This window comes from Astatotilapia calliptera, chromosome 6 (genome assembly GCF_964374335.1).
Source record: "Astatotilapia calliptera chromosome 6, fAstCal68.1, whole genome shotgun sequence".
NCBI lineage: Eukaryota > Metazoa > Chordata > Actinopteri > Cichliformes > Cichlidae > Astatotilapia > Astatotilapia calliptera.
The window spans coordinates 8,254,189-8,277,696 of NC_137427.1; the positions used below are offsets into that span (position 1 = coordinate 8,254,189).

At 40.0% G+C, this 23,508-nt stretch overlaps 3 protein-coding genes and 1 long non-coding RNA gene across 7 annotated transcripts; 2 read left to right on the top strand and 2 right to left on the bottom strand.

The window, feature by feature from the left end:
- Positions 1-1,114: 1,114 nt before the first annotated feature.
- On the bottom strand, positions 1,115-3,400 carry LOC145429377 (uncharacterized). Its single transcript, XR_013909615.1, has 2 exons — positions 3,264-3,400; positions 1,115-1,219 (listed from the first exon to the last, which is right to left on the bottom strand). It is a non-coding gene; the product is annotated as an uncharacterized LOC145429377 (long non-coding RNA).
- Positions 3,401-3,884: 484 nt separating this feature from the next.
- On the top strand, positions 3,885-5,564 carry LOC113023694 (transcription factor JunB-like). Of its 3 annotated transcripts, none has more exons than XM_026169980.2 (2): positions 3,885-4,026; positions 4,287-5,564. In XM_026169980.2, the coding sequence occupies exon 2, from the start codon at positions 4,325-4,327 to the stop codon at positions 5,213-5,215; it is 891 nt and encodes a 296-aa protein (XP_026025765.1). In that variant the 5' UTR covers positions 3,885-4,026; positions 4,287-4,324; the 3' UTR covers positions 5,216-5,564. The 3 variants fall into 3 exon arrangements, with proteins under 3 accessions (XP_026025765.1, XP_026025764.1, XP_080158834.1); XM_080302708.1 differs by having other exon boundaries at positions 3,913-4,044; XM_026169979.2 differs by having other exon boundaries at positions 3,910-5,564.
- A 1,034-nt stretch (positions 5,565-6,598) lies between these two features.
- prdx2 (peroxiredoxin 2) lies at positions 6,599-11,207 on the bottom strand. The gene is made up of 6 exons (XM_026169981.2): positions 11,042-11,207; positions 9,996-10,116; positions 9,722-9,875; positions 7,599-7,721; positions 7,342-7,472; positions 6,599-6,989 (listed from the first exon to the last, which is right to left on the bottom strand). Exons 2-6 carry the CDS (start codon positions 10,096-10,098, stop codon positions 6,907-6,909), a joined length of 594 nt encoding a protein of 197 aa, XP_026025766.1. The 5' UTR covers positions 10,099-10,116; positions 11,042-11,207; the 3' UTR covers positions 6,599-6,906.
- A 4,076-nt stretch (positions 11,208-15,283) lies between these two features.
- LOC113023697 (protein Wiz-like) lies at positions 15,284-22,869 on the top strand. Of its 2 annotated transcripts, none has more exons than XM_026169982.2 (9): positions 15,284-15,354; positions 15,879-15,972; positions 16,131-16,619; positions 17,222-18,031; positions 18,203-18,559; positions 20,162-20,376; positions 20,455-20,596; positions 20,695-20,854; positions 22,036-22,869. In XM_026169982.2, the coding sequence occupies exons 2-9, from the start codon at positions 15,960-15,962 to the stop codon at positions 22,190-22,192; spliced, it is 2,343 nt and encodes a 780-aa protein (XP_026025767.2). In that variant the 5' UTR covers positions 15,284-15,354; positions 15,879-15,959; the 3' UTR covers positions 22,193-22,869. The 2 variants fall into 2 exon arrangements, with proteins under 2 accessions (XP_026025767.2, XP_080158835.1); XM_080302709.1 differs by lacking the exon at positions 15,284-15,354 and adding an exon at positions 15,693-15,715.
- The last annotated feature ends 639 nt before the right edge of the window (positions 22,870-23,508 follow it).

Genomic DNA, 23,508 nt, shown 5'->3' on the forward strand with positions numbered 1-23,508 from the left:
CTAACAGTCCTTTGACTTATTATGCTGCGCGGGGCAGTGAGCTGTCCACTCCTTAAGGGGACAGCCAGCTTTTTTGCCCTGATGAACACCCCCACCTTACTCACCACACCTACAGGCCCCTTCCAGGTCATTGAGCTTCCAGCATGGAGGACCTTGCCAAAAACACAGGAGAGATGTTAGTTCTAGTTCATTTGCTTAAGCAAGGAAGTGTTTTAGTGCCTGAATAAGCTGTGTAGGAGAGAAGGACAGGAGGGAGTTAAAGTTGAGATCAAGGCCAAATGAACATCAGCAGCTTACAGGCATTTTTTCACTTTTGTCCTTTTTAAAGTTTTGTTTAAAGTCAAACAGACGCATTAAAGAAAATGGTTAGAAAAGACGCAATCAAACAGCATTTTCCTTCTGGCGAGAGAACATTTACACAAAAGAAAGGAATTCAAGCCATCACTTTTCCTGTTAATTCTTCCAAACAACCTGAATTTTGCAAATCAGACTCTCTAATTTCCTGTAAACTCATATTGGCTCTAATGCTTCAATTATTGCACTTCATCTCATACTGTGGTTAAATGTCAGCAGTGCAGGCAATATCCAGATCGCTCAATTCTCAGTAAAAAAAATGTTTTGGAAGTCTGACTCAGAATTAAACTAATACAGGTGTCTCACTGACATTATAGACTTTCTTCTAAATGACACACTTTACAGCTGTGACAAATTTAATTACTTTCTCTTATGTGCTGTTAAGGACTCCTACCTCACTTCAGTGTCTCTGCTGGGTTCAGTCAGTGATGTGCTAATAGCCACTGACAAACCAAACAATCAGAAAAACCAGAAACTATCTTTATACAGTTTAGCCACAGCTTCTGTCGACGCTGATGTGGTTTATATCACCTATATGCTTCTTGGATGCTTTCATCCTTTACTGTTCTTAATTTTTCTGGCTGCTGCTTTTGTTCTTTGCCATCCTATCTGTCAACCTGAATCATACCAGTGTTCAAAGAAAGTGACAGAATTGCATGTATGAGGTGTTTGCTCAGTAATTCTGTGAATTTCTGTCTATTGCCATACATAATCATGTGCACGGGAGCAAGAAATGTTTCGGAACAGAACAACGATGCAATTAGGGATGCCAAATAAGAAGCTTTATATGCTGTAAATATCCCAGCCAGAGAAAGCATTTTCATTTCCTTGATTAGAACAGGTATGAGATTCTCAGTCTCCTAATCTGCCAAAAAAAGAAAAGACAAAAAAACTCAACACAATAATATACATTAGATTATATCATATACAAAAATATTACCAGAAATAATCGCACTATTTACCATCTTATCTGAGGCAAACAGCTGTCAGTATCAAGCCATGAGTGAGAAGAGGTCACAATTTTGTGCTATCTCAAAGCAGTGACTATCGTGACTTTTAGTAAGTGGATGAGATCACTCTGAAAGTGGAACTGACCACTGACTGATACCTTGCCCTGTTTCCCTGAACTACTTCTGTTTCTCTGTTTCCCCTGGTGTTGTCCACACTGACAGGCTGACCGCTGCATGATAGCTGACCAAACTTCAACTTAGACTCACATCATTTAAAAAAAAAGTAAAGTATTGAGGATAATAAAACAGTAAAAGTAACAGCAACACCTAGAATGTGGTAAGAGGCACAGCTGAATCAAGGTAACTTAGAGCTGTTTTCAAGTAACTACTGCAATTTTCAACCGAGCCTGTCGCTGATGTGGACGCCGCATTCAGTGAATGCAATCTCATGAAATCTGTGTGGCCGCTAATCAGTACTAGGCATCCTTCAATCAGGAGGTGTGTGTTTTGGGTCCATTTAAAAAACAGAATCGGTAGCATTTTTGGATGGCTACAAACTTGGATCTTGAAATGAAACATTAAAATGGATATATTGTTTATTTTCCTTAATTTCTGCAGCAGTTTTAGGTCTTAAAATAGCCTCAGTAATATCAGTGTCTCTGTAGTCTGTAATTTGGCTTCGATCAAGTGGAAATAAAAATGCAAGTGCACTCTGGAGTTTTACCACTCTTCCACTGGCCTCGTAATGGGGACTGGGAGGTTTATTGTATTCATTGTATCCAAATTCCCCCAAAAGTCTCTCAGCCATGGAGATCAAGGTTGTTCATTTTATTGCTGTGGAGATATTTCAGACTGAATTTGAGTATGTTCATTTTTCTTCTTGGAGGGTTTAAGGTTCACTAAACCAATTTTCCACATGAAGATCAGTTTTTTTCACCAGTATCTTCATGCATTGCTGTATTTGTGTATTTTGAGGAGCTCACAAAAGTCTGACAAATAACCCTGACAAATAACTGTGATAACATCAGGTTATCTCACAAGAGACTTAAAATAATAATCAGGTATTTTCAAACATGGTGTGTGTGGCTTGAATTGCAGAGGCAAAGAAAGATGTAGAAAATGTAGGATTCAGAAGTAGAGTTGTTCAGATTTATGGAGTTCTGTGAATTTCATTTCCAATAATTCCATTCTTGGAAATAAAAGTCAAAATATCTCACCTTGTGTTTTCTGTGCTTTCTACATTGAGTTTTCTTATTTAATCTGCCTTTTGTGATCAAATTACAGCACTAAAATGCTGAAGTAATTCTTTGAAACCACAAATGCAGACAAAATTGCTCAAATTGCCATCCAAAAGACCTGCAATTACCCAGCTATCAGCCACATTTTCCTTACTCACATGGCGCAGCCTGGCAGAAGTCTCTAATATTATACAAGATACCGGGAAAAAAAACGTTTTAAACGATTAAAGAATGCAGCTAGACTTCTTCTGGTTCCGCCATAACGGAAACACATGTAGACTCATGATCAAAACAGAATGTGACCTAAGGACAAGTGTAAGCAGAAGACAGAAAAAACTGAAGAAAAAATATGGATGTGCGTGTGCGCATGGCCTTCTGGGTCGTGATTCAGAAGTCATTACCATACGGGGGAGACAAAGACGTCTTTCTATCAAACAGGTGTTGGGGGCACGTGACGTGTCTTTAGACTGAAATACCTGAGAGGTTGTGTCATGTTTTCATGCTGCCATAGGAACACAGTAGGTTCAGAAGGCTACACTTACACTGTTAATTAAACATAAATAACACATGAGCAAGTAAACATGGTAAATTCAAAGTACCGAGCACTGAATTCAAGTTGGCTGACTATTATCTCCCTCAATCTTATGAGTATAAGCCTTAAAGGTTGTTTATTACTTTTTTTTTGCTTTTTTTAATGCACTAATAGTTTGCTCTGATTCACCGAACATGTCCTCCCTTGCCAGACACCCGTTAGGCTTCGTGCGTTTTTGAAGACATCTCGCCCAAGAGTTACCCATCCTCTCCCTGCCTGCGGGGTAAAGCGGGGCAGCGACGAACCTCCTCCCCTTCTCCTCCCACATCCCCCAGAGATGGAGCTGGAAGTGCGCCAGGTTGGGATTGGCTTCCTGCTCCTGTCATTGAGGAACCGGTGCGCCAGGATAGCCAAATATGGACCGGCTGATATCAATTTGTAGCACATGACTCAGCACCAGATTATATATCTTCACTGGTGGGATTACTGTTAAGGATGAAAGGCAAAGTGGCAGCGGTTTAGGTGTCCGAACAGAGCTGGAAAGCGCTCGTTGCCGTTTGTGGTTGGCTTTGAGTCGCTTTTGGGCTGTTGGTAACATTTCAAGTGACTTGTTAAAAATGACTATGAGTGTGAATGCTTGAGGGAGCCTATTTTATGTGTTTATGCTTACCTGGACTCAGTTTCCCCCGCGCCGAATACGTCTTGTCGTGTTTACAGTCCGTTTTTCCTGGAAGCTGCGTCAAGTCAAGATCAGACGGAGACAATACAGAAACAGCCAATCAGAGCGTCTTCTGGAGGGCTTATATAAATACAGCAGAGCGCGTCAGCCGCCTGTCATTAACAAGGAAACACAAGTGGAGCGCACACTTGTAGAAGAACAGACTCTCCTTCTCACGAGTGGAATGAAAACATCTGAGTTAGTCACTGGACTCCGCTTTGATTCCAACTAAAGGTACAAATCGACGACTTGGTACAGTACAGTTCCACTATTTGGAAGTTTTGCTCTGTTTTGATAGCTTTGGTCTTCAGTATAGTAATACAGCGGGACTTTTGTGCTGGAGATTGACTCATTTTGGGACACTGGAGCCTCGGTGTCCGAGCAACATCTTTTGCAGCGCACTCTTGTATTTGACTGTCTGATTTGAAATATGTCCACAATAATGGAACAGCCTTTTTATGACGACTCGTTTCTCTCTGCTTATGGCCATCCAGGCGCAGCCCTGCAGGACTACAAGCTGCTTAAGCAGAATATGAACTTGAACTTCTCCGATACATATCGGAACTCAAACTTCAAGTCACAGCACCTGCGCGCCGACAGTGATTTCTATCCAGCGGGGACGGCAGAAGTGGGCTCTCTGAAGCTCGCCTCTCCTGAATTAGAGCGACTGATCGTCCAGAGCAGCAACGGGGTCATCACTACGCCGACACCTGCTCAGTACCTGTACAACCGCGGGATCACGGAGGAGCAGGAGGGCTTTGCCGAAGGTTTTGTTAAAGCGTTGGACGACCTACACAAGATGAACCAGATGGCTCCTCCAAACGTGTCCATCGGCACAGGCGGGATTGGCTGCTCGGCTCCAGTCTCGGTGTTCGGCTCATCCATGCAACCGGAGCCGCTTGAGTATACAACCCTGAGCAGCTGCACCACGAACCCCAGCCTGACCTCTGCTGCCAGCTATCCCTCCACCACCATCAGCTACCTGCCTCATCACCAGTACCACCAGCATCCTCAAGCCGTTGCGCACGGATCACACCACTTCCAGCACTCACTGTCCGGGGCCGGCATCCACCCTCAGCGGTTCGGAGGGATGAAAGAGGAGCCCCAGACAGTCCCCGACATGCAGAGCAGCGACAACAGCTCTCCGCCCATGTCCCCTGTCGACATGGAGAATCAGGAGCGGGTAAAAGCGGAGCGCAAGCGGCTGAGGAACCGGCTCGCAGCCTCAAAGTGTCGGAGGCGCAAATTGGAGCGCATCGCCCGTCTCGAAGACAAGGTTAAAGTGTTGAAAAATGACAACGCTGGGCTGTCAAGCACGGCTTCTCTACTGCGGGAACAGGTGGCCCAACTCAAACAGAAAGTCATGACGCATGTGAGCAGTGGCTGCCAGCTCATGCTAGCACCCAAAGTAAAGTCTTATTGAAGAAATAATGCACTTATTAAAACACTGGACAGTACCTGGACTGACAACCCAACCTGGTCTTTATACGTTTTTAGTATGAAAACTGGATTATTGTGATTTCTGCCGTCTAAAGAAACATCACCCATACACAGAAATAATACAAGACTAAAACACTTAGGGCATTTTTGAATAAGTTTTTGAAAGTGTCGTCTTGGCGTTTCCTGTTTACATTTTCTTTAATTGCTATTTGTGATGCTTTTTATGTAAGTTATTTGTGTTAGAGTTAACCTCATGGACCATTCTTGTTGTTTTTTTGTTTTTTGACCTGTACAGTAAATATTTAAGTAAATGACATTATGAAATTAAGAAATGTGTTGCTTTGTTTTTGAGGTCGTGTATTTTTTAAGTGCCACTTCAAAAATTATTGTATTTCTCGTGAGCATTAAACCACACCGCTGTCTCTGATCAGCAGTGAAGTTTACAACACCAGAAGTTGGTTGACGTTGGAGACGTCCCAGCGTAGGATTTTTCCTTACTGACGCACAAGCGTCAGTCCATATATGGTGCATGTTGCTGTCAAACGTCACATCACGATAGGTTTCCGGGAACTCCCTCCCACATTGCCCGTCAGAAGGGCTGCGCGCTCCCCTTTACACCACAGTGTGTGTGTAATTGAAAAGGTTTGTCAATGAGTGGTTTATTCGCGTTAAGGGAGTTTCCCCATTCTGCTTTCATTTTCCCAAAACAAGCCGTGAGAACACTAGGTGAGGAAAAATGGTTAAAAAAAAAGTTCCAGATAAACATGTTAGACTGATTACTGAGAGCTAGTTTGAGTTACAAGAATCGGCTCGCGTAAAACTGAGAAAATGTTCCAGTAAGCCGAGAACATTCGGTAAAACAAGCAGGATTGTGTACTGGAGCGTTGTTCTCTGAATTAGTAAATAAGACAAATGTTATCAGGAAATCGGAAATATTAAACAGTGAGATATCAAAAATGTTTGTGGAACTGTGAAATACAGGTTGTGGTTAGGACGGTCATATAATCATATCCAGTAATCTTTCCCAATGTGCTTCAGTACCATTTGGCAATAACAGGCTGTTGTGCTGAGTCAAACACAGCAACTCCAATATTAACCAACTCTTGGCAGCTTCGTGACGCACTCAGATCTTCTGCCAGGTACAGGAGCCAAGAATGATACACCACAATAAAAAACACAAATAAAAAGGTTTATTCCAAGAACTAAGTTCTCAGTCACCAAGAAAAAGAGCCAAGAGTAGCTTTAGAAGAGTTCTGCCGCCACCTAGTGGTTGCAAGTGGACAGGCATTCACATTTTGATTTAAAAAAAAAAAAACAAAAAAAAAAAAAACACCCCCAAAAAAAGCCACACACACACACTTGATCATAACTTTCCTCCATGTTTTAATAAAGATGGTAGCAAATTATTATCAACAGCCAGGAAACAAATTTCAGTGCTTTCTTTGAAAAAGGAACAACAAAACTATACTTTCAGTGATCAAGACGATGAGGTTACCCAAAAGTTTGTACACTGGACATGAAAGAAAAAAAACAAACATTTCCTCCCCCCTACATGAAGCTGAGGTGTGTTTTAACAGGTTAGTCTGGACGTGATGATACTGCTTTATAGGCATCCCTCTCATCTGAGGTCAAGTGCTATGTTGAAGAAAACAGCAGAGTAGGAGACGTTCACATTTACTGCTTGGAGAAGAATGCTTTGCTCTTCTCGACGTCGGGGACGATCGTGTCGCTCCCGGGTTTCCAGCCAGCAGGACACACTGCGTGAAGTGGCAGGAGGGACAAAGTTTACTTTAAGCTGACATTTATACACACTGAACTTGGTATAATCTAAAGGACAAAGTACATATGTGACTGGTTGGGAAACACAGGAAGGACTAAACCGCCAAATCTAGCCACAGCTTCGCAGTCAATTTTACCAATCAGCTATTTCCATTTTAAGTGTGTGATGTGCAGTTTAGAGCATCTGAAGTTACAGGTAAAATTAATGACATGTATTTGGGTTATTTTTATGACAAGTGCATGATTAATAAGTTATACCACTAAACCTGAGCACCAGTGTATGCTGAGTAAACACGGATGAACTGAGGGAAGGTACGGCAGTTTACTCACCCTCTCCATATTTGTCTGTGTGCTTGAAGGCTTGAACCAGGCGCAGAGTCTCGTCCACAGAACGACCCACAGGCAAGTCGTTAATGGTGATCTGCCTCAAGACGCCCTTGTCGTCAATCACAAAGAGACCCCTGAAATTCACAAGATGTTGCAGTTTTTACAAATACTTTAAAGTATCAGTAGACCAAGCTGCTTTTTAACAATAACCAGTGGGTTTTTATTAAAATAATTTTATATTAAAAGGGCATTTAACTGACCTGAATGAGATGCCCTCATCTTCCTTCAGCACACCATACTCTTTGGAGATTGACTTGCTGAGGTCCGATACCAGGGGGATTTTCATGTTACCCAGACCTCCCTGTTTTCTTGGTGTGTTGACCCTGAAGAGAGAGAGGGAAAAAAAACCCAAAAACAAACAAACATTTTTTTTAATTATTTATTATAAACAAGTACAAAACACGTAATGTCCACAGGGAAGGTCTCCTGGTTGATAAACCTTGCGTTTGCCCCGCCACCCCTTAGACCTTGTAGTTCTCTGAAATGGGAGAGTCATTTAACACGCCGTTAGAGATAAGATACAGGCGGTGTCTGAGAGGATAACATATCAGTTGTTCAACTTTATGAGGACACACTGCATTCAGAGGTTCTCCACAATGCTTCAAAAGACAGTCTGACAAACACCAAGTAGCAAAATAATAATGTGGTGAAAACTCTCCTCATACTGCAGTTTTATGTAGTTTACAGATATCTCACTTCTGGTCTCTGCTGCCTGTTGTGAGATTCAACACTCTGAGGTTAACTAAACCATCTTCAGCGAAGATACCACTTTCCTCTGCTACTGGTTAGCTTTGACCCTGAAATATCTTTCTAACCTTAACTAGCCAATCAAACAGAGTAGCACAGGGCCTAATAGAGCAGGCAAAGATGACGGTGAGGAGTCAGGTTGGGTTTAAATTCAATATCACCTAAAGTTTTGAAACGCAAATCAATATTTGTCAGTCTGCATATATCCACTTATGTAATATTAGTTGGCTACACCCATTCCTTACAGGTAGTAATACAGCTTTTCTTGCACGTGCTCTGGTTACGTGCCAGATTACCTATTGTAATTTTATCCTCTCTGGTATACGGCACAAACTTCTCCAGACTTCATCTTGTTCATGCAGCTGCTGTGTCATTACCAGAGCATGCGCCAACATATTACTCCCATCCTATAACAACTTCATTGGCTTTCTGTACAATGCCACATTATTTCAAGATTCTGCTTGTCTCCATAACCTCATCTGTCTCTGATCTACTCAGTTCCTCCTCCTTCATTGCTCTCACCACCTGCTTCAGAACTTTCACCCAAATTGCTTCTCATTTTTAGAACTTGCCTGCACCACAGTCACAATATCGATTCTCCCCATCTTTAAAAGACGTTTTTATTAAAGCCTGTCCATTGTTGACTTTTTAAAAATCTATGACACATTGATTTTAATGTCTTGAAAGGCATCTACGGTATTAAATTCAATAAAATGATAAAGTGTCTGACAGACTGACAAAACTAATCGTTCAGTATATTTAATAGCAAATATGTTGTGTAGAATTTTAACTATGAGCTTTAGCAGTTAACTGTTGGTTATAATATATACTCATTTTGCTTCAGATTGATGAATGGAGGTTTTACAGCTTATTCAATCTCTTCTCATTGAAAAAACAAAAAAAACAAAACAAAAACAAACCCCAAAAATATTATATACACTTATTTTAAAGTAATGAATCCGATCAGGTGAGTGAGGAAACATACCGATTGATCTTCCTAATCAAATATAATGCATTTAAACTTTAACACAACATTCCAAATGAAGACCTGTGCAGGTTGTGTAATGCCGCATGTCTTCTTATGCCTTCTAGAAGCTGCTGTATGCCGCCCTTATCAACACGTTGCAGATAAACTGGGCTGGGCACTCCTTCACAGCAGCCAAAATCCTTCACCCTTAACTGTCTAAACAGAAACGGCCAACCGAGGATAGTTTGATGGACCTTGTATAAACGTCTGATAAGTTCAGCCTAAGACGGCCTCGCTATAAAAACAGCAAGACAGACAAGTGCACAGAACAGCTTTCACTTAACTGTTTTGTTAAGTAGATTTTCAAATGCACATGTGAAGATTCACTAAGGTCACCTCTTCCCAGTTAGTTTAAAATTACAAGAGTCAGCAATACAGTTCACCTGCGAAGATAATCACTGTAATACAGGTAAAAAGTCTTTTGTTGAAGTTCTGCTTAATCCACCTGCTAACATGTGAGCAGTGTGGATGTTATTATTGGTAAAGAGCTCAGGAAGTAGTCAAATTCCCACAAATGCTCATTATGTTTCATTATCCGTGAGTTCTTACCATGCCAAGTGAGAGAAGTGAGAGTCCACGGAGCAGCCAATAACCTCACAGCCGATGTTGCGGAACTCCTCTACCCTGTCGCTGAAGGCCACAATTTCAGTGGGGCACACAAATGTGAAATCCAGGGGGTAGAAAAAGAAAACTACATATTTCCCTGCAGCACAACGGGAGGAAATAAAAACAATGTTAAGTATTAATTCTAGTCGAATAAGCTGTTAGTGTATAGGCTTATAAAAGCCAGAATGAGCCAATTAGAACAGATGTAGCTACAAACCTTTGTAGTCTGACAGCTGGATGTCCTTGAACTGTCCATCAACTACAGCTGTGGCTTTGAAGTTTGGGGCAGGGAAGCCAATCTTAGCGTTTCCAGCAGACATGGTGTTTGAGACAAATGACTGAAAGAGAAACAGCACAAACAGTTACCAGAAAACTCCTAATGCTTGCAGACCACCACAGATAAATTCAGCTGGGTGGTGCCTGAGATGAAGCTCTGATAAACAAAAAATATGAGATTTAGACTGGAAAAATAAAAATAAATGCGGTGAGGTTCAATCCAAGAGCCAGGTTTTACAGCTCTTAGGAGGCCCAGAGGTTCAAAGACTTGGTAACTTAAGCAGACCCAGATAGTGTCACATGCAAGTCATGTTCAGCCTGCAGGGAACAATGGCCTATTAGCAAGGTTACATAACCATGATACGCACAAACCAACGGCAGGGTTCTCGCTGTGCCTATAAAGACTATTTCCGAGGATTATTGCGCGGTCAGTTACTTTGGATAGTTATTGCCTGTATGCAAAATTAATGTGCAAATAAACGATAAACTTGCAAATAAGATACGCTGTACTAAACAAATAGCAGTCGGTATTAATCCAAAGGCCTATGCTTTTCAGTGATGTATGAATAAATCTGGATTATTTCTCCCTCGTCACAATTTATACGAAGAAACGCTAACAATCGTCAAGGAACTGTGCTTGGTTTTAAAGAGATAAATGCACGTAATCGGTCAAAGTTCAGTCATAAAAGTTAAGCTTTTAATGTTTAAATTTCGTTTTCGAAATGAAACAGAAAAAGCTGTAGTAGAACAGAGCGGAGAGGAAGTGAGTAGTGCATTCTGCAAGCTGCAGCACAGGGACAAAGAAAGAAAACATGGCCAAACACTTCATGAAGGAGCCAGCCGCTCACCCGCCTGACAGGCTAGCTTAATGTTAGCTTTACGTACGAAACTGCTTTCTTTAGTTTCGGTTTGTTTCAGAGGAAATACAAAGTCGATTTTACAGACACGCTGTAAACTTCTGACTAATCCCATAAACATCCTACTCACCTGTCTTGACGTAAAGCGCGAAAGAAGTTGGAAGCTGCAAGAGAATAGAGGAGTCAAAGTGGAAAAGCGAGCGTGCGATAAGTACGCAGAGACGGCTGAGGCCACCCGGAAGTAAAAATCAATCCCTTCAGAGTAAAAGTGAAGATAAAAACGATTAAAAGTAAAGATTAGCTGTTTCTAAATATGTATATCTCTGATATAAGATCATATTTTCTAAGTACACCGTGTAAACACTGTCATATGAACAAAAATGCAGAGATGTCGTAGTGAGGGAAAAGTGTGACTGGCTTCTTGGGGCCCCAGTGTTAATGTCAGGGTCAATGACAATGTCAGTTTTATATATAGAGCTCAATTATTACTTGTAAATTCAATGTTCTTAAAATAAAGATAAAAACAAAAACGATGTATGTCTACGACACCTTAGGGCCGGAGTGTCAAGGCTTTGGAAAATGTGAAGATGGAAAAACATTTTGGTTTTTTAACTGTATTTTCACAAGTTTTACAGCTTTTTCTATTTCATGGCCATTTTTACTTGAGACATTAAATATAGATTTATGAATTATGAACTTTTTAAAAATATTCAATATAAATAACAAAGATCACAATAGTTTTTCAGCCTAACCACCAACCGGCAATACTGTTTTGATTAAAAAGTCCGAGAAACTAACAATAATTCAGACTTCTGGCTTGGATGAAAATAATCCATTCGTAAAACCAAAAACAAAAGTCCAAAACAATCCTTGTTTACAAGATTCACTTTACAAAGTAATCCAGTACCCTTTAGCAAGCTAGTTCTGGCACCTCTAGATTAAACTGATGTGCATGTATATGCGCATGTAAGTACATGTAATTTAGGAATTAAGAAAATGTTAAATATTTAAAATCATTTTTAGCTCCTTGGCTACCAAAATACTTTCTGTGTAGTCAATTTTTTTTTAAATTGAATTAGATTTTTGTTTCCCTTTTTCTAATAAAACTTATTCATTTGAATTATAATGAAAGTCAGTGGAAGATGTCCTTGTAGCAACTATTCTATATTGTATTAATGGCTGCCTGATCCAAAAAGAACCCCTACCTTCTTCAAGGCCTCTAAAGAAGTGAGACAAATAAATCTGGTGTCGCTATGGTGGTGCCCAGTTTCTTTGTAAAAGTCTATAAAGAAGTAGTGGTTAAGTTAGACAAGTTAGTTGTAGGTAGGTAGGTAGGCAGGCAGGAAAGGAGGTAGGGACCTTTAATCTCCAGGTCTCCTGGTTACATCTGTTTTCAAGGTGAATGAACCTTGGGCTTTTTTGTCCACTGTTCAACAGATTTCCCACGTGAGGGACTAATAAAGGTTATCTTATCTTATCTTAACTGATAATCTGGTGGCTGACTCAGACTGTCCACAATGAACCTCATCTGGAAAAAGCATAAAGATTTGATTAAGTAGCGCTTATTTCCCTTCTGTGCAGAAGATATCTACTACAGCATATTCATTGTTCCCAGGAAAAAGCAGGAAACCACTGAGTTCTCTTACACATATCTAGAACTGTAAATAGGTTTTAATGTATCGAAGAGGTTGAAGTGAAGAACAATATCTCAAATCCACTGTTTTAAGTTCACTTTGCAAAGTGAAGCAGTTGCATATGAGGGCATTCATTATTCAAAACTTAAAAATGCAGTTTTCAGCTTTCTGTGCATATTTTTAACATTATTTGTTAGGTTAACCAGGTTGCATGTACCACATGGACTGCACACATGATCTTTGCACAACATCGGAGACATGGTGAGCCAGGCCAAAATCAATGAGCATGACTTGCAGTGGCTGTTGTCTGCAATCCAAAACCATAATATTTTGAGGGTTTATATGAGCATGGATGATTTTCAGGGTCTCGAGCAGGAACAACGCTGTGGTCAGCTGGAATCACACAAATGTGTTCTAACTAAACACATCTGTGCAAATTAGTATTTTTTTTTAAAGTTTGTATTTACACAGTGAAATAGGTAAAGATGGCAAACCTGATGTGAAACTGGGTGAGAGTCTCTCTTGCATATACACCTTCAGACTAAGATCAAGGAGCTCAAATTCAAGACAAATGAATCCTTCATGGAAGAATGATCTAGTCCCCCTTACAAAATCACGGGGCTTGAGATCACGGGCTTGTCTTCAATTTTTTTTTGATAGGAACCTCTGTGTTGGATACAGTGTGGACACACTTGACGACTTTTCCAAAGCTTCCTTCCCCGAGAAAGGTTTGCACCTCATCGCTGGAACTCAGTAGGTTTAATTTAGAGTCTGAGAAACAAACTGTTACAAAGAGCATGTCAAAGCCAACATATAATTATATTGTCAACACATAAATCCACATACACAAATTCCCCAGGGATTAATAAAGTTTTCAGATTCTGATACATAGATTGATAGAAACATACATTCTGATACATATATATGATTTCAATTTCATATGTCAAAATTATGTTAATTGCTTGCAGCAAACTGATCACACTTTGGCACTCTCAGTTTTCAACAGAAACATTACAAGATACTAAATCATGTTTCCATTTCTGATAGAATAGCCCGGAAATCACAAAGTTCTGTGTTTGTTGAGATGATTATCTGCCACAGAACCTAATCCTTATTTCATAACCATCTAGACTTGAGCTTTGTTCAGTACTATATTTTAGTTTTCCAAGTTTACTGTTCAAAAATGTTTTTTTTTTTTGGCGTAACCTGATAGGCTAGTTGATGCCATGTTTGAAGACAAATGTTGAAACATGGATGAAAAAGATGACTGTGTGGGTTTTCAGTTGCTGTGAGGACTGATGGCTTTTCTCAGTACTGTCTGTGATTCCATCACGTCACCCTGTTCTACATCTTTCAGGTCACATAATGTCCCCACTGGTCAGAATGGAGTTCTCCACCTTTTACACCAATTTAAAAAAAAGTACAAATACTGAATGTTTATTCAATTGTGAGACATACGCCTCAGATTTACCATTTTATTTTTAAAAAAAAAGAAGAAATATATATTTTACATAACAATTAGTAACCTTGTAACATTTAGGCAAATGACACGAATCATAAGTACAAAAGCCAAACTCTAGGCATGTTCATTTTAATTTACCTGAATGATTGACTGCATTCATATTATCAACCTAAAATTATCATCATTTAATTATGTGAACACAAAAACACATATTCTTTACAGATGTCAAGAGTATTACACCGTACTTCCCATCTTAACACTCAGTTTGAACACAGGCTATCTTGACTATATCTATATGCCACAATGGAGTTGTGGTTGTGCAGTTAGAAATGTTTTGGTTGTCTAGACTGTATTCTGAACAGCCACGTTACAAAACACCTAGCCTACCAAAAAATGTCTGATGTGTGCTGATGCTGATGAGAAATTCAAATTTTAAAAATAGACCTTAAATGTGATGCTAGCAACTTAACAGTCTGCAATTTACCGTCACAGACACACAAGTTTCTTCTCTTCTTGTGATACATTTGGGTCAAAACTAGTTTGATTTATTTCTTTAAATTCACTTTACTGGAGAGTTTAAATAAATACATAAATACATTCAATCAAACTATAAAAAAAGTTGTGATATTAAAGTTAACCCTTTAACTTGCTAAATCTGCCTAAGAGGTGAAAGTTAAAGGGTTGAACACTTTGCAGTAAATCGGATTCACCACTAGATGGTGACAAACATTGTGACATTCTAACTGAACTTAAAGGTACAGGCAACACCCTGCTAGCAACAAAGTGTCTGAAGACACTACTTAAAGTTGGTTCTTTGGTAAGCTGTCGTGTGTAGACACAACGCTGATTCATTGGTTGATTTAGGTCTCTTTTTGTGCTTTGATAATTTATAGGTCAATATCTGAAAATGGTCAGGTACAAAAACTAGTCTGACAATGAATGAAAAAGCAGCCAATGAACAAAGTAAATGAAACTTTGAAAGACCTCCAGAAAGGCTGGGGAACTATTTCTTAAGACCACTTTACCTGAAAGTTTAGCTGCTTATAAACAAAATGTAAAGAAATAAAGGGTAGCTCAAAATTCTTTCCAAGTACACTATGCATGTGGCATATTCAGCTTAAAAATGTTCAATCAAATCATAAGGGGAGGATTAAAATCACATTTTTATTCAAATATGTTCACATGTCTGTCAGTTTTGTATTGTATTTGTTTGACATGACAAATACCACCCATATAATTCAAAAGACATTATTCCACCACTTTTATTTTGGAAAAACATACAGCCAGGAATGTGTGGAACACTACTTCCGCTGAGCTTGTTACTATAAGGAAAACAGATGCACACAGGTAGTATTTTGGGTTTTTTGGCAAAATTTGCTATACTTTAAAGAGAGGATTTATGATTTGTTTCCATTTAAGGCTTTGGCATTTGTAGCTTGTCTTCTCTAAGCTTGAATAAGATTATTTTAAGGCTAGCACAACAGCTAAAGTTAGCATTATAGAGCAAAACAAAGGCTGTAACAGGGTTAGCCCGAGTTAGCTTAAAGTTACAATGTCTTTCAACTGCTTACAGATGGTTTTGTTAAAGTGTGTACAGTAACATTTATAGTAGATGAGTTTATTTAACTGTAAGCTGTGTTAAGAGATGCAGTCCGGTTTTCATCCACGGCTGTGAAGACGTTTGTGAACAGGGCTTTCTTCATGCTAGGTGTCAGTCGAATCGTGTTGTTTAAGCAGCTAGTTTGGATGTTTTTGTTATAAACTGTAGGATTTCAGGGAAATTGCATTGCACGTTTATTTAATGAGCTATAAAAATGACCTGCAAATTGTTGTCAACACTAATACAGCTCCTCTGCCTTTAAAAATTTCAGCTTTCATTCAGTATTAACAGGATCCAGTGGAAGACGACACTTTCATCTCTCAGAATAAACCAGCAGCATTTTTCAGCATCAATGGATTCACAAGGTAAAAAGACAAAGGATGCTTTTAGGTGAATTACCAAAAATTGCATTATTCCAGGTAATTGGGTTTAGAGTGTCATTTAGAGTCTGCTTGTGCGGTTTCTGCCCATTCTTGTTAATTTCATTTCACTGGTCATCATTAACTTCTAACTCCCCCCACAGCAACCCCACAGCCAGTAATGTGTGAAGTCTGTGGAACGTACTTTGAGACACGGCGAGGACTTTCCAGTCATGCCCGACTCCATCTGCGCCAGCTTGGTGTGACGTTGTCAGAAAGCAGCGGGGCTCCCATAGAGCTCCTCTACCAGATCATCCAGGAGAGAGATGGCTGCCTTCCAGATTTCAAATCAAACTCATCTGCACCTGGGCCAGTGCCTCAAAAAAATACAATGCCGCAGGAATCAAAGACCCCTTCAGAAGAAGAAGACGCTAATACCTCTTACAAGGCCGGGGTTAGACTCACGGCAACCCCACAAAAGGTAGATCATCAGGGATCTCCAGCAAAACTGAATGAATCTTCAACAACTGTCCCCCCATCATCTCCTTCTCCTGTTAAGCCAGCTGAAGGCGGCAGCTCATCTTCCTCAGAGCACACAGCCCCAGCAAAGCCACTGTGGGCACCACGGGAAACTGACGCTCCTATCACGTTAGGTATGACTGAACAGAGCTGTTTTCTTTAACATAATATAGAGATTTCTTTTACAAAATATCTAAACTTATACATAGAAGATGTGTGTGTCAGTGTATTTATCTGCAAAGACCGTGCCCTGTACTTTGAATCTCTTTCTTTCTTCTTATTTCAATGTGTTTCGGAGAATCCACAGATATGCAAACATAAGACAGGAACTTTACGCTTACAAACCTCTGTTTCCTGTAATCTATCTCCCAGTCCTTCTGCCCATGTGAGACTCACATTAATTATTCAAATTAATAGTCGTGATAGCAGGCTTCCAGGTTATCACCAACTCACTTCTCAAAAATGACAAACTGAAAATGATTCTCATTCTGTACTGAAATGAAACCAGGACACACAAACTGGGTAAACAAAAATTAAATATGATTGACTTACAACCTCAAGACGGTTGTAAGGGAAGCCATGCAAATGTTTTATAAGAAACATAAAATTTTGAAGGAGAGTAGCTGCAGGTGCAAGGCACAACTTAATAAAGGGTATTTAAATTTGTAATGTTGATCTTACATTAGTCTCATGCTAACTTTGTATATTTCTCTCACCAATTTCCTCATTCTTTTAGCTTCAGACCCCCACGATGAGGTCTACGTTTGTGAACTTTGTGGCTGCTGGTATGAGACACGCAAGGGCTTGGCTAGTCATGCTCGGGCACATTTGCGGCAGATTGGAATCTCTGACAGTGACATCAAGGGTAGTCCTATTGATCTTCTTTATCAGGTCATGGAAGAGGAGGACCTCAAGCCTATTGATTTAGAGAAAAATGAAGAGTTTACTTCAAATAGTCCACCTAGAACTTCATCCAAACGCCTTTCTACTCCACCCGAGTCATCCTCGAGCAAACGGCCTAAAGTATCTGAGGAGTGCATCTGCATTCTCTGCGGGGAGGAATTTGAGAATAGAAAAGGCCTGGCAAGCCATGCACGCTCTCACCTGCGTCACATAGGGATGAGTGAATTAGTAGGGAAAAACTCCGCAATCAATGCTGTTGAGGATCTGGTATCCAGTGGCATGCTAGAAGCTGTACACCCCCCCAAAACAAACAATACAGCCAGCTCATCTGCAGCACCATCTCCAGCCCCACCCTCTCCTGCAGCTCAGTCTTCAGGTCCAAGCCAGTCTTGGACCTCTCTTTCCTCTACACCCCTGTCTACAACCCCTGAAAAGGTCTCTCAGGCTTCTCACCCTCCCGTTTACAGGGCACCAAAAGCTAAGAAAGGTTTTCGGCTAGCAGTGGACCCCCTTCATAGAAAACCCAAGCCTGAGCCTATAGAGACGGAGGTTTCTGTTCAGCTGAAGACATCCACCAATGAGAGCAGCTCCCCTGTGCAGAATTTGTCTGCTGGTGCCATTTCTGCAAAACCTTCTGAGTCAGGTAAAGCAAAAAACGTTTAATCAAGTGCTTTATGTTTGGTACCATGTTATACTATAACAGGCTTAATTTGTTATTTTCTTAATCACACTCTTTGCTTTAGCATTTTTCCATCTGTTTGTGTGTGTACAGTGAGATCAGATGTATAAAGTTGTAATATATAATTTTCCCCAGCTTGTACAGATGTGCAGTCCCCACCAACAGTCCTTTGTGATTTCTGTGGCCAGCTATTTGACACCCGCAAAGCCCTGTCTTGCCACGCCCGTGCCCATCTACGGCAGCTCGGTCTCTCTTGGTCTATTAAAACATCACCAATTGATCTTCTAAAACAAGTCATGATGCATGGTGAAGAAGGCAGGAAAGAGTTGGGGCCCAGTGGGTCTGCAGCATTGGGCAAAGTCTCATGGGGTTCTCAAAGCTCCAGAAGGTCCCTAGACAGCCTCACATCTGGGGAGACAGCTTCGAACTCGCCTCTTGATTATTCCATGAAAGAGAAATCACCATCTAGCAAGGGTGGAGTCATACACCTTGGTAAGTAAAGTTTGTTACTTTACTTACCAATATTTTGTCATTTGTTATCATAGCATTTTTCCCAGACGCTTTAGTGAATTATTGAAATGATCTAATTATTGAAACCTTTTGGTGAAACTATTTCCTTGTGTCACTTTTATGTACTCAACATTTGAATAGTGTATAGTGTTGGCCTATTACTGCTTTCAAATATGAAGTGTGGTTAGAATAATGTCCTGACTGGACCCTTACTTGGGGACTATAGACTCTTAAATTGACAGAAAGAACAGTGCTCTTAACTTCCAGAAAAAAGTAGAAAAGCGTATTTTAACTAAGTACAGAACTTAACCACCTACATAAAAGGAAACGTTTTGGGTGTTTACTGATCTGGAGCATTGAGATCAGACTGTACAGACCTAAGTTAACGATAAAAGATAAAGTTGATAACAGTAAAGTTAGAAAGCAAAAACAAGTATGGCTTGTTTGGAAGGTTCATCAGGAGAAAGGCTCTTCTTTCTTAAAAGAACATAATGGGGTTGGGCGATTGGACATATATATCGACTATTGATAGTTTTTACAAGGGCGATTTATTTCTTTATTTCCCCATGAGTAAGTTTGTTAATAATGATGGAGCTAATTGAAGCAGTCAACAGAAAATAAATAGATAAATAATAGCGCTGTTTTAACAGCACCCTCTTTCATCTGCGAACAAATGCACCCTTCTCAGAGTGCGCCCAAATGCTTGTTGATGGAGCTGCAGAAGCTGGTGATAGCCCAGCATACTCAGCCAGATGGTAGACACGTACATGCTCTAGCAAGTTAGTAGTGTACTTTGCTCGCATTATATGTCTGCACAGGTGGCACACCCCTTTGGTTACATCCATAGGTTTACCTCTTTCGTCTGGTTTAAAGCCAAAGAAATCCCAAATTTTGCACCGTCATCACGACTAACGCAATTACAAATGAACCCATCTGGAGCGCAGACTGAGTCAAAATCCCTGAAATGTCTCTGTCAACGCATTTTGGGCAGTTTGTCAAAAGTTTGTTCATTCTGCGCTTCAGATGGGTTGAGCGCATTAAAAATTGTAACCGCATTAATCGTAATGACTGCGTTAGCGCTGCATTAACTCTGACAGCCCTAATTTTTTTTGTAAATTAGTTCGTCCATGTTTGGACTTCTTCTGTGTTGTAAACATGCAACTCAGTCCATGTGTGATTACATTGTTCCGCCCATCAAAAAGTCTGTGCATGCGCGACTATATCGCCCATCGTCGATTATTGGACTGACAATTGTCAGTTGGAAACTTAGCTTTGCATCGTTGCATCCGAACAAATCACAAGACTTCTGGAACAATGCCCTCCTCTTTCCTCTGAAATGTGAACTCCTCTGCATACCAGAGTATTCTAGAGTCAAATGTGAAGCCTCCCCATGAGCTAAAGCTTGGCCAAAATTGGCTCATGCAACAGGACAATAATCCCAAGCACAACAGTTAGTCTCCAAGAGAGTGCCTGAAAGATAAAATAAGTAGGGTATCGCGATGGCTCAGATATATTTCACACCTCAACTTGATTGAAATAGTGTGGCAGCAGAAGTTTACATGTGTGCCATCTCGTTTGTGTCAGACACATCCTGTGAGCTTTGTGGGTTCGACTTTGAGAACCGTAAGGCCTTGGCCAGTCACGCGAGGGCCCACCTCCGACAGCTGGGCATCATCGAATGGAAGGCAGATGGAGCGACTTCACCAATTGAACTCCTTAGTGAGCTGATCAGGAGAGATCCGGCCAAGGTGTCGGAAATTACCAAGCGTTATCGCATGGGAGACCTTTACATCAAGAAGGTTGGCTGTGCTCTGAGATATTCAGATAAACATCAGTGTATTACATTCATTCTAATTTACTGTAATTTTCTTTTTCAGTCCCACAAAACTCCTACATCCCCATCGCCATCCACAGAATCTGAGTGTGTGGCTGGCGGTAGTCTGAAGTCTTCCATGCAGCGCTATGAATACAAAGTAAACAGGAAGGACTACAGCAACCACAGCGTGCGCTCCTCAAGAGGTGAAGTAACGGGACTAAAGGGCTGTGGAAGATAGCTGGATACAGATGCAGTGTAATAGATTAAAAAGCAATACTAAAACTTCTCTGTGGGATTTCAGGGGTGCATTCACAAAAGCACGGGGCCTCTGCAGGTAGAGAAAATCAGAACGGCAACTCCCAGCAACCACCGCGGTCTGGCAATATCCCTGCTCTGGTGCCAAAGCCCCCACTAACTCCACTGGTCAAACTGGTGGGTAAAATGTATTCCCTCAAGTGCAGGTGAGTCTCTATTTGACAGCTGTAGAAATGCTTTATAAAATTTTAGGTTGCCTAAATCTTAAATTTGATGGAGAGGTAAGCTACATTTGAACAATATTTAAACATATTGTCAAAATGTCTGAATGTCAGATGCATTATTATACATTTACTAACCCCTTAATGAGATACACCTTTGTTCTACTGGATTGGATTGGATTCCTTTTGCCTTTCCAGTGGCACACATTCATCTCCGATGGAATCATTCTTTAGACATTTTTGTCCAATGTGACATGATGTCAATCTCCTGTGTCAACACATCCCTGTTGGATTGAGATCTGGTGACTGTGGAGGCCATTTGATTACAATGAAATCATCGTCATGCTCAAGAATTCAGTTTGAGAGGACTTTAGCTTTAAAACATGGAGTATTATCCAGCTGGAAGCAGGCATCACAACAAGGATAGGGAGCAGCAATACCCAAATAGGCTGTGGCATTTAAATGATGCTAATTTGGAACCAAGAAAATACACTACACTGTATTCACTTACCCATCCAAATAATTGAATTTAAGTGCTCAGTCAGTTCCATGGACACGTGTATAAAATCAAGCATCTGGGCATGCAGACTGCTTCTACAAACATTTGGCAAAGAATTGGTCGCTCTCAAGAGCCCAGTGAATTCCAGCATGGTATCGTAATAGGATACCACCAAATCCAGTTGTAAAACTTCCTCCCTTCTAAATATTTCCACAGTCTACAGTGGTGTTATAACAACACATTAAGCGTTCCAGTGAAAGGAACTCATAATGCTTCAGCATACCAAGACATTTTGGACAATTTCATGCTCCCAACTTTGTGGGAACAGTTTGGGGATAGCCCCTTCCTGTTCCAACATAACTGCACACCAGTGCATGAACCAAAGTGCATAAAGACGTGGATGAGCGATTTTGGTCTGGAAGAACTTGACTGGCCTGCACAGAGTCCTGAACTCAGCCTGACAGAACACCTTTGGGGTGAATTGGATAGGAGACTGTGAGCCAGGTCTTCTCGTCCAACATCAGTGTCTAATCTTATAAATGTGCTTCTGGAATATTGTTCAGAAATTCCCATAAACACTCAAACTTTGTGGAAAGCCTTCCTAGAAGCCTTCCTTTTTCAGCTTCATATGATGCAGTTAATAAAACTTCTCTATCCTGCTGTTCAGGTTCTGTGAGGAAGTATTTCATGGACCTCTGTCTGTTCAGGAGCAGTGGATCACACACCTGCAGAAACACATTCTGTCGCTGGGCTATAAAGACAAAGTGTCTCCTCCCGCTACACCTGTGACAACTCCAGCGCTGGTCCATCCAGTAGCTGTCTAGACATGTATTTATTCAGTTTTTCTTCTCAGTCTTTTAAATGTCAAAGTGCAAGAAGTTGTGTTATCCTAATGTCTACTTGATGTCAGCAAATTGTCAAAAAATTAGTTCCTTCCTTGTCCTAAAGAGGGCAACAATGAGCCATATGAGAAACACAGCACAACCTAATACACTCAGGTTAAATCCATTAGATATCATAGATCAAAGTAATGTGGATGTGGGGTTTTTTTGACAGACAGAGCTTTTCTACGTGGGCTCTAAAATTTCTTCCATTTGAACAGATGTTAAATGTATTTTAATGGTATTCAGCCTTTGATGTTAAGAAACTAGAGAGACTGACATGAATTTCACTTTTTTTTTCTTTTTTTTACAGTGTGTGTAAACTGCTGTGGTGGTCATTTCATTTCAAAATAGCTTTTTTCTTTTAATTACCTTTGAACTTTGTTTTATACATAAATGTTTACGGCATTTTACCTTAAATATGTAGGGCCAATGTTTTTCATTGTGTGTTCTGTACACAACAACACTGTTACCACAAAGCTTAATGCCATTGTTGTAGAAGGTAGTTAAGTGTTTCCATTCTTTTTCTTTACAAAATGCAAAACAAGCTGACAGTGGATGGAGATTTTACATTTTTTTTAACACTTGTATAAAATAAATTATATCTTGTATATAATTAATATCGTGTGTGATATGCTTTTTTCTAATCTCTATAGGAATGAACTTCAGGAACATTGACTTAACCAGATATTCTGAATGGTATTTCCTCCGTTTCCAATACTACAGCAAGAAAAGTGAATATATTTTAAAATTAGGATTTAGCATTTAATCCATACTCTAAACCAGGGATCACCAACCTTTCAATTGAAACAGCCATTTGTGCGCAAACCAAAAACATTTGAACCATATGAGTGTCTCACGGCACATAGTCATTATTTTCTACTTTAACTTTGCACTTTTCATTATAATAATATTTTCTGGGGGTTTTTTTTTTGTTGTTGTTGTAATTATGAACTTTTAAAAGTAACATAAATGGCTTACTCATTTTTATTACCAACACAAAAAACTGTAAAGCTGTAGAAGTTACTTTTTCATACTTTTTTTGTATGATATAAAACATAAACCGCCTGAGAGTTTAAAAAAAAAAGTTTCAGTTTAACTCTAAAAGTTCAGCAGGTTTTGCTGTAAAGGACCACACAAATATATCCCCACACAATTTTCCTACTGCAACTTTTATTTATTTATTTATTTATTTCAATTTTTGATTTGGAGAGAAATCCCAAAGCCCAGTACTGAGGCTTATCAAAAGTAAAAGTATA

What these genes read in the sequence shown, in the direction of transcription:
- prdx2 (XM_026169981.2), bottom strand. Translation starts at nt 10,098, where the DNA reads ATGTCTGCTGGAAACGCTAAGATTGGCTTCCCTGCCCCAAACTTCAAA. An exon ending in CCAGCTGTCAGACTACAAAG is followed by an intron (nt 9,876 to 9,995) that starts GTTTGTAGCTAC and finishes GTTGTGCTGCAG; the next exon opens with GGAAATATGTAGTTTTCTTT. An exon ending in GATGAGGGCATCTCATTCAG is followed by an intron (nt 7,473 to 7,598) that starts GTCAGTTAAATG and finishes TGTGAATTTCAG; the next exon opens with GGGTCTCTTTGTGATTGACG.
- LOC113023694 (XM_026169979.2), top strand. Translation starts at nt 4,223, where the DNA reads ATGTCCACAATAATGGAACAGCCTTTTTATGACGACTCGTTTCTCTCT.
- LOC113023697 (XM_026169982.2), top strand. An exon ending in GAGACCTTTACATCAAGAAG is followed by an intron (nt 20,377 to 20,454) that starts GTTGGCTGTGCT and finishes TTTCTTTTTCAG; the next exon opens with TCCCACAAAACTCCTACATC. An exon ending in CAGCGTGCGCTCCTCAAGAG is followed by an intron (nt 20,597 to 20,694) that starts GTGAAGTAACGG and finishes GTGGGATTTCAG; the next exon opens with GGGTGCATTCACAAAAGCAC.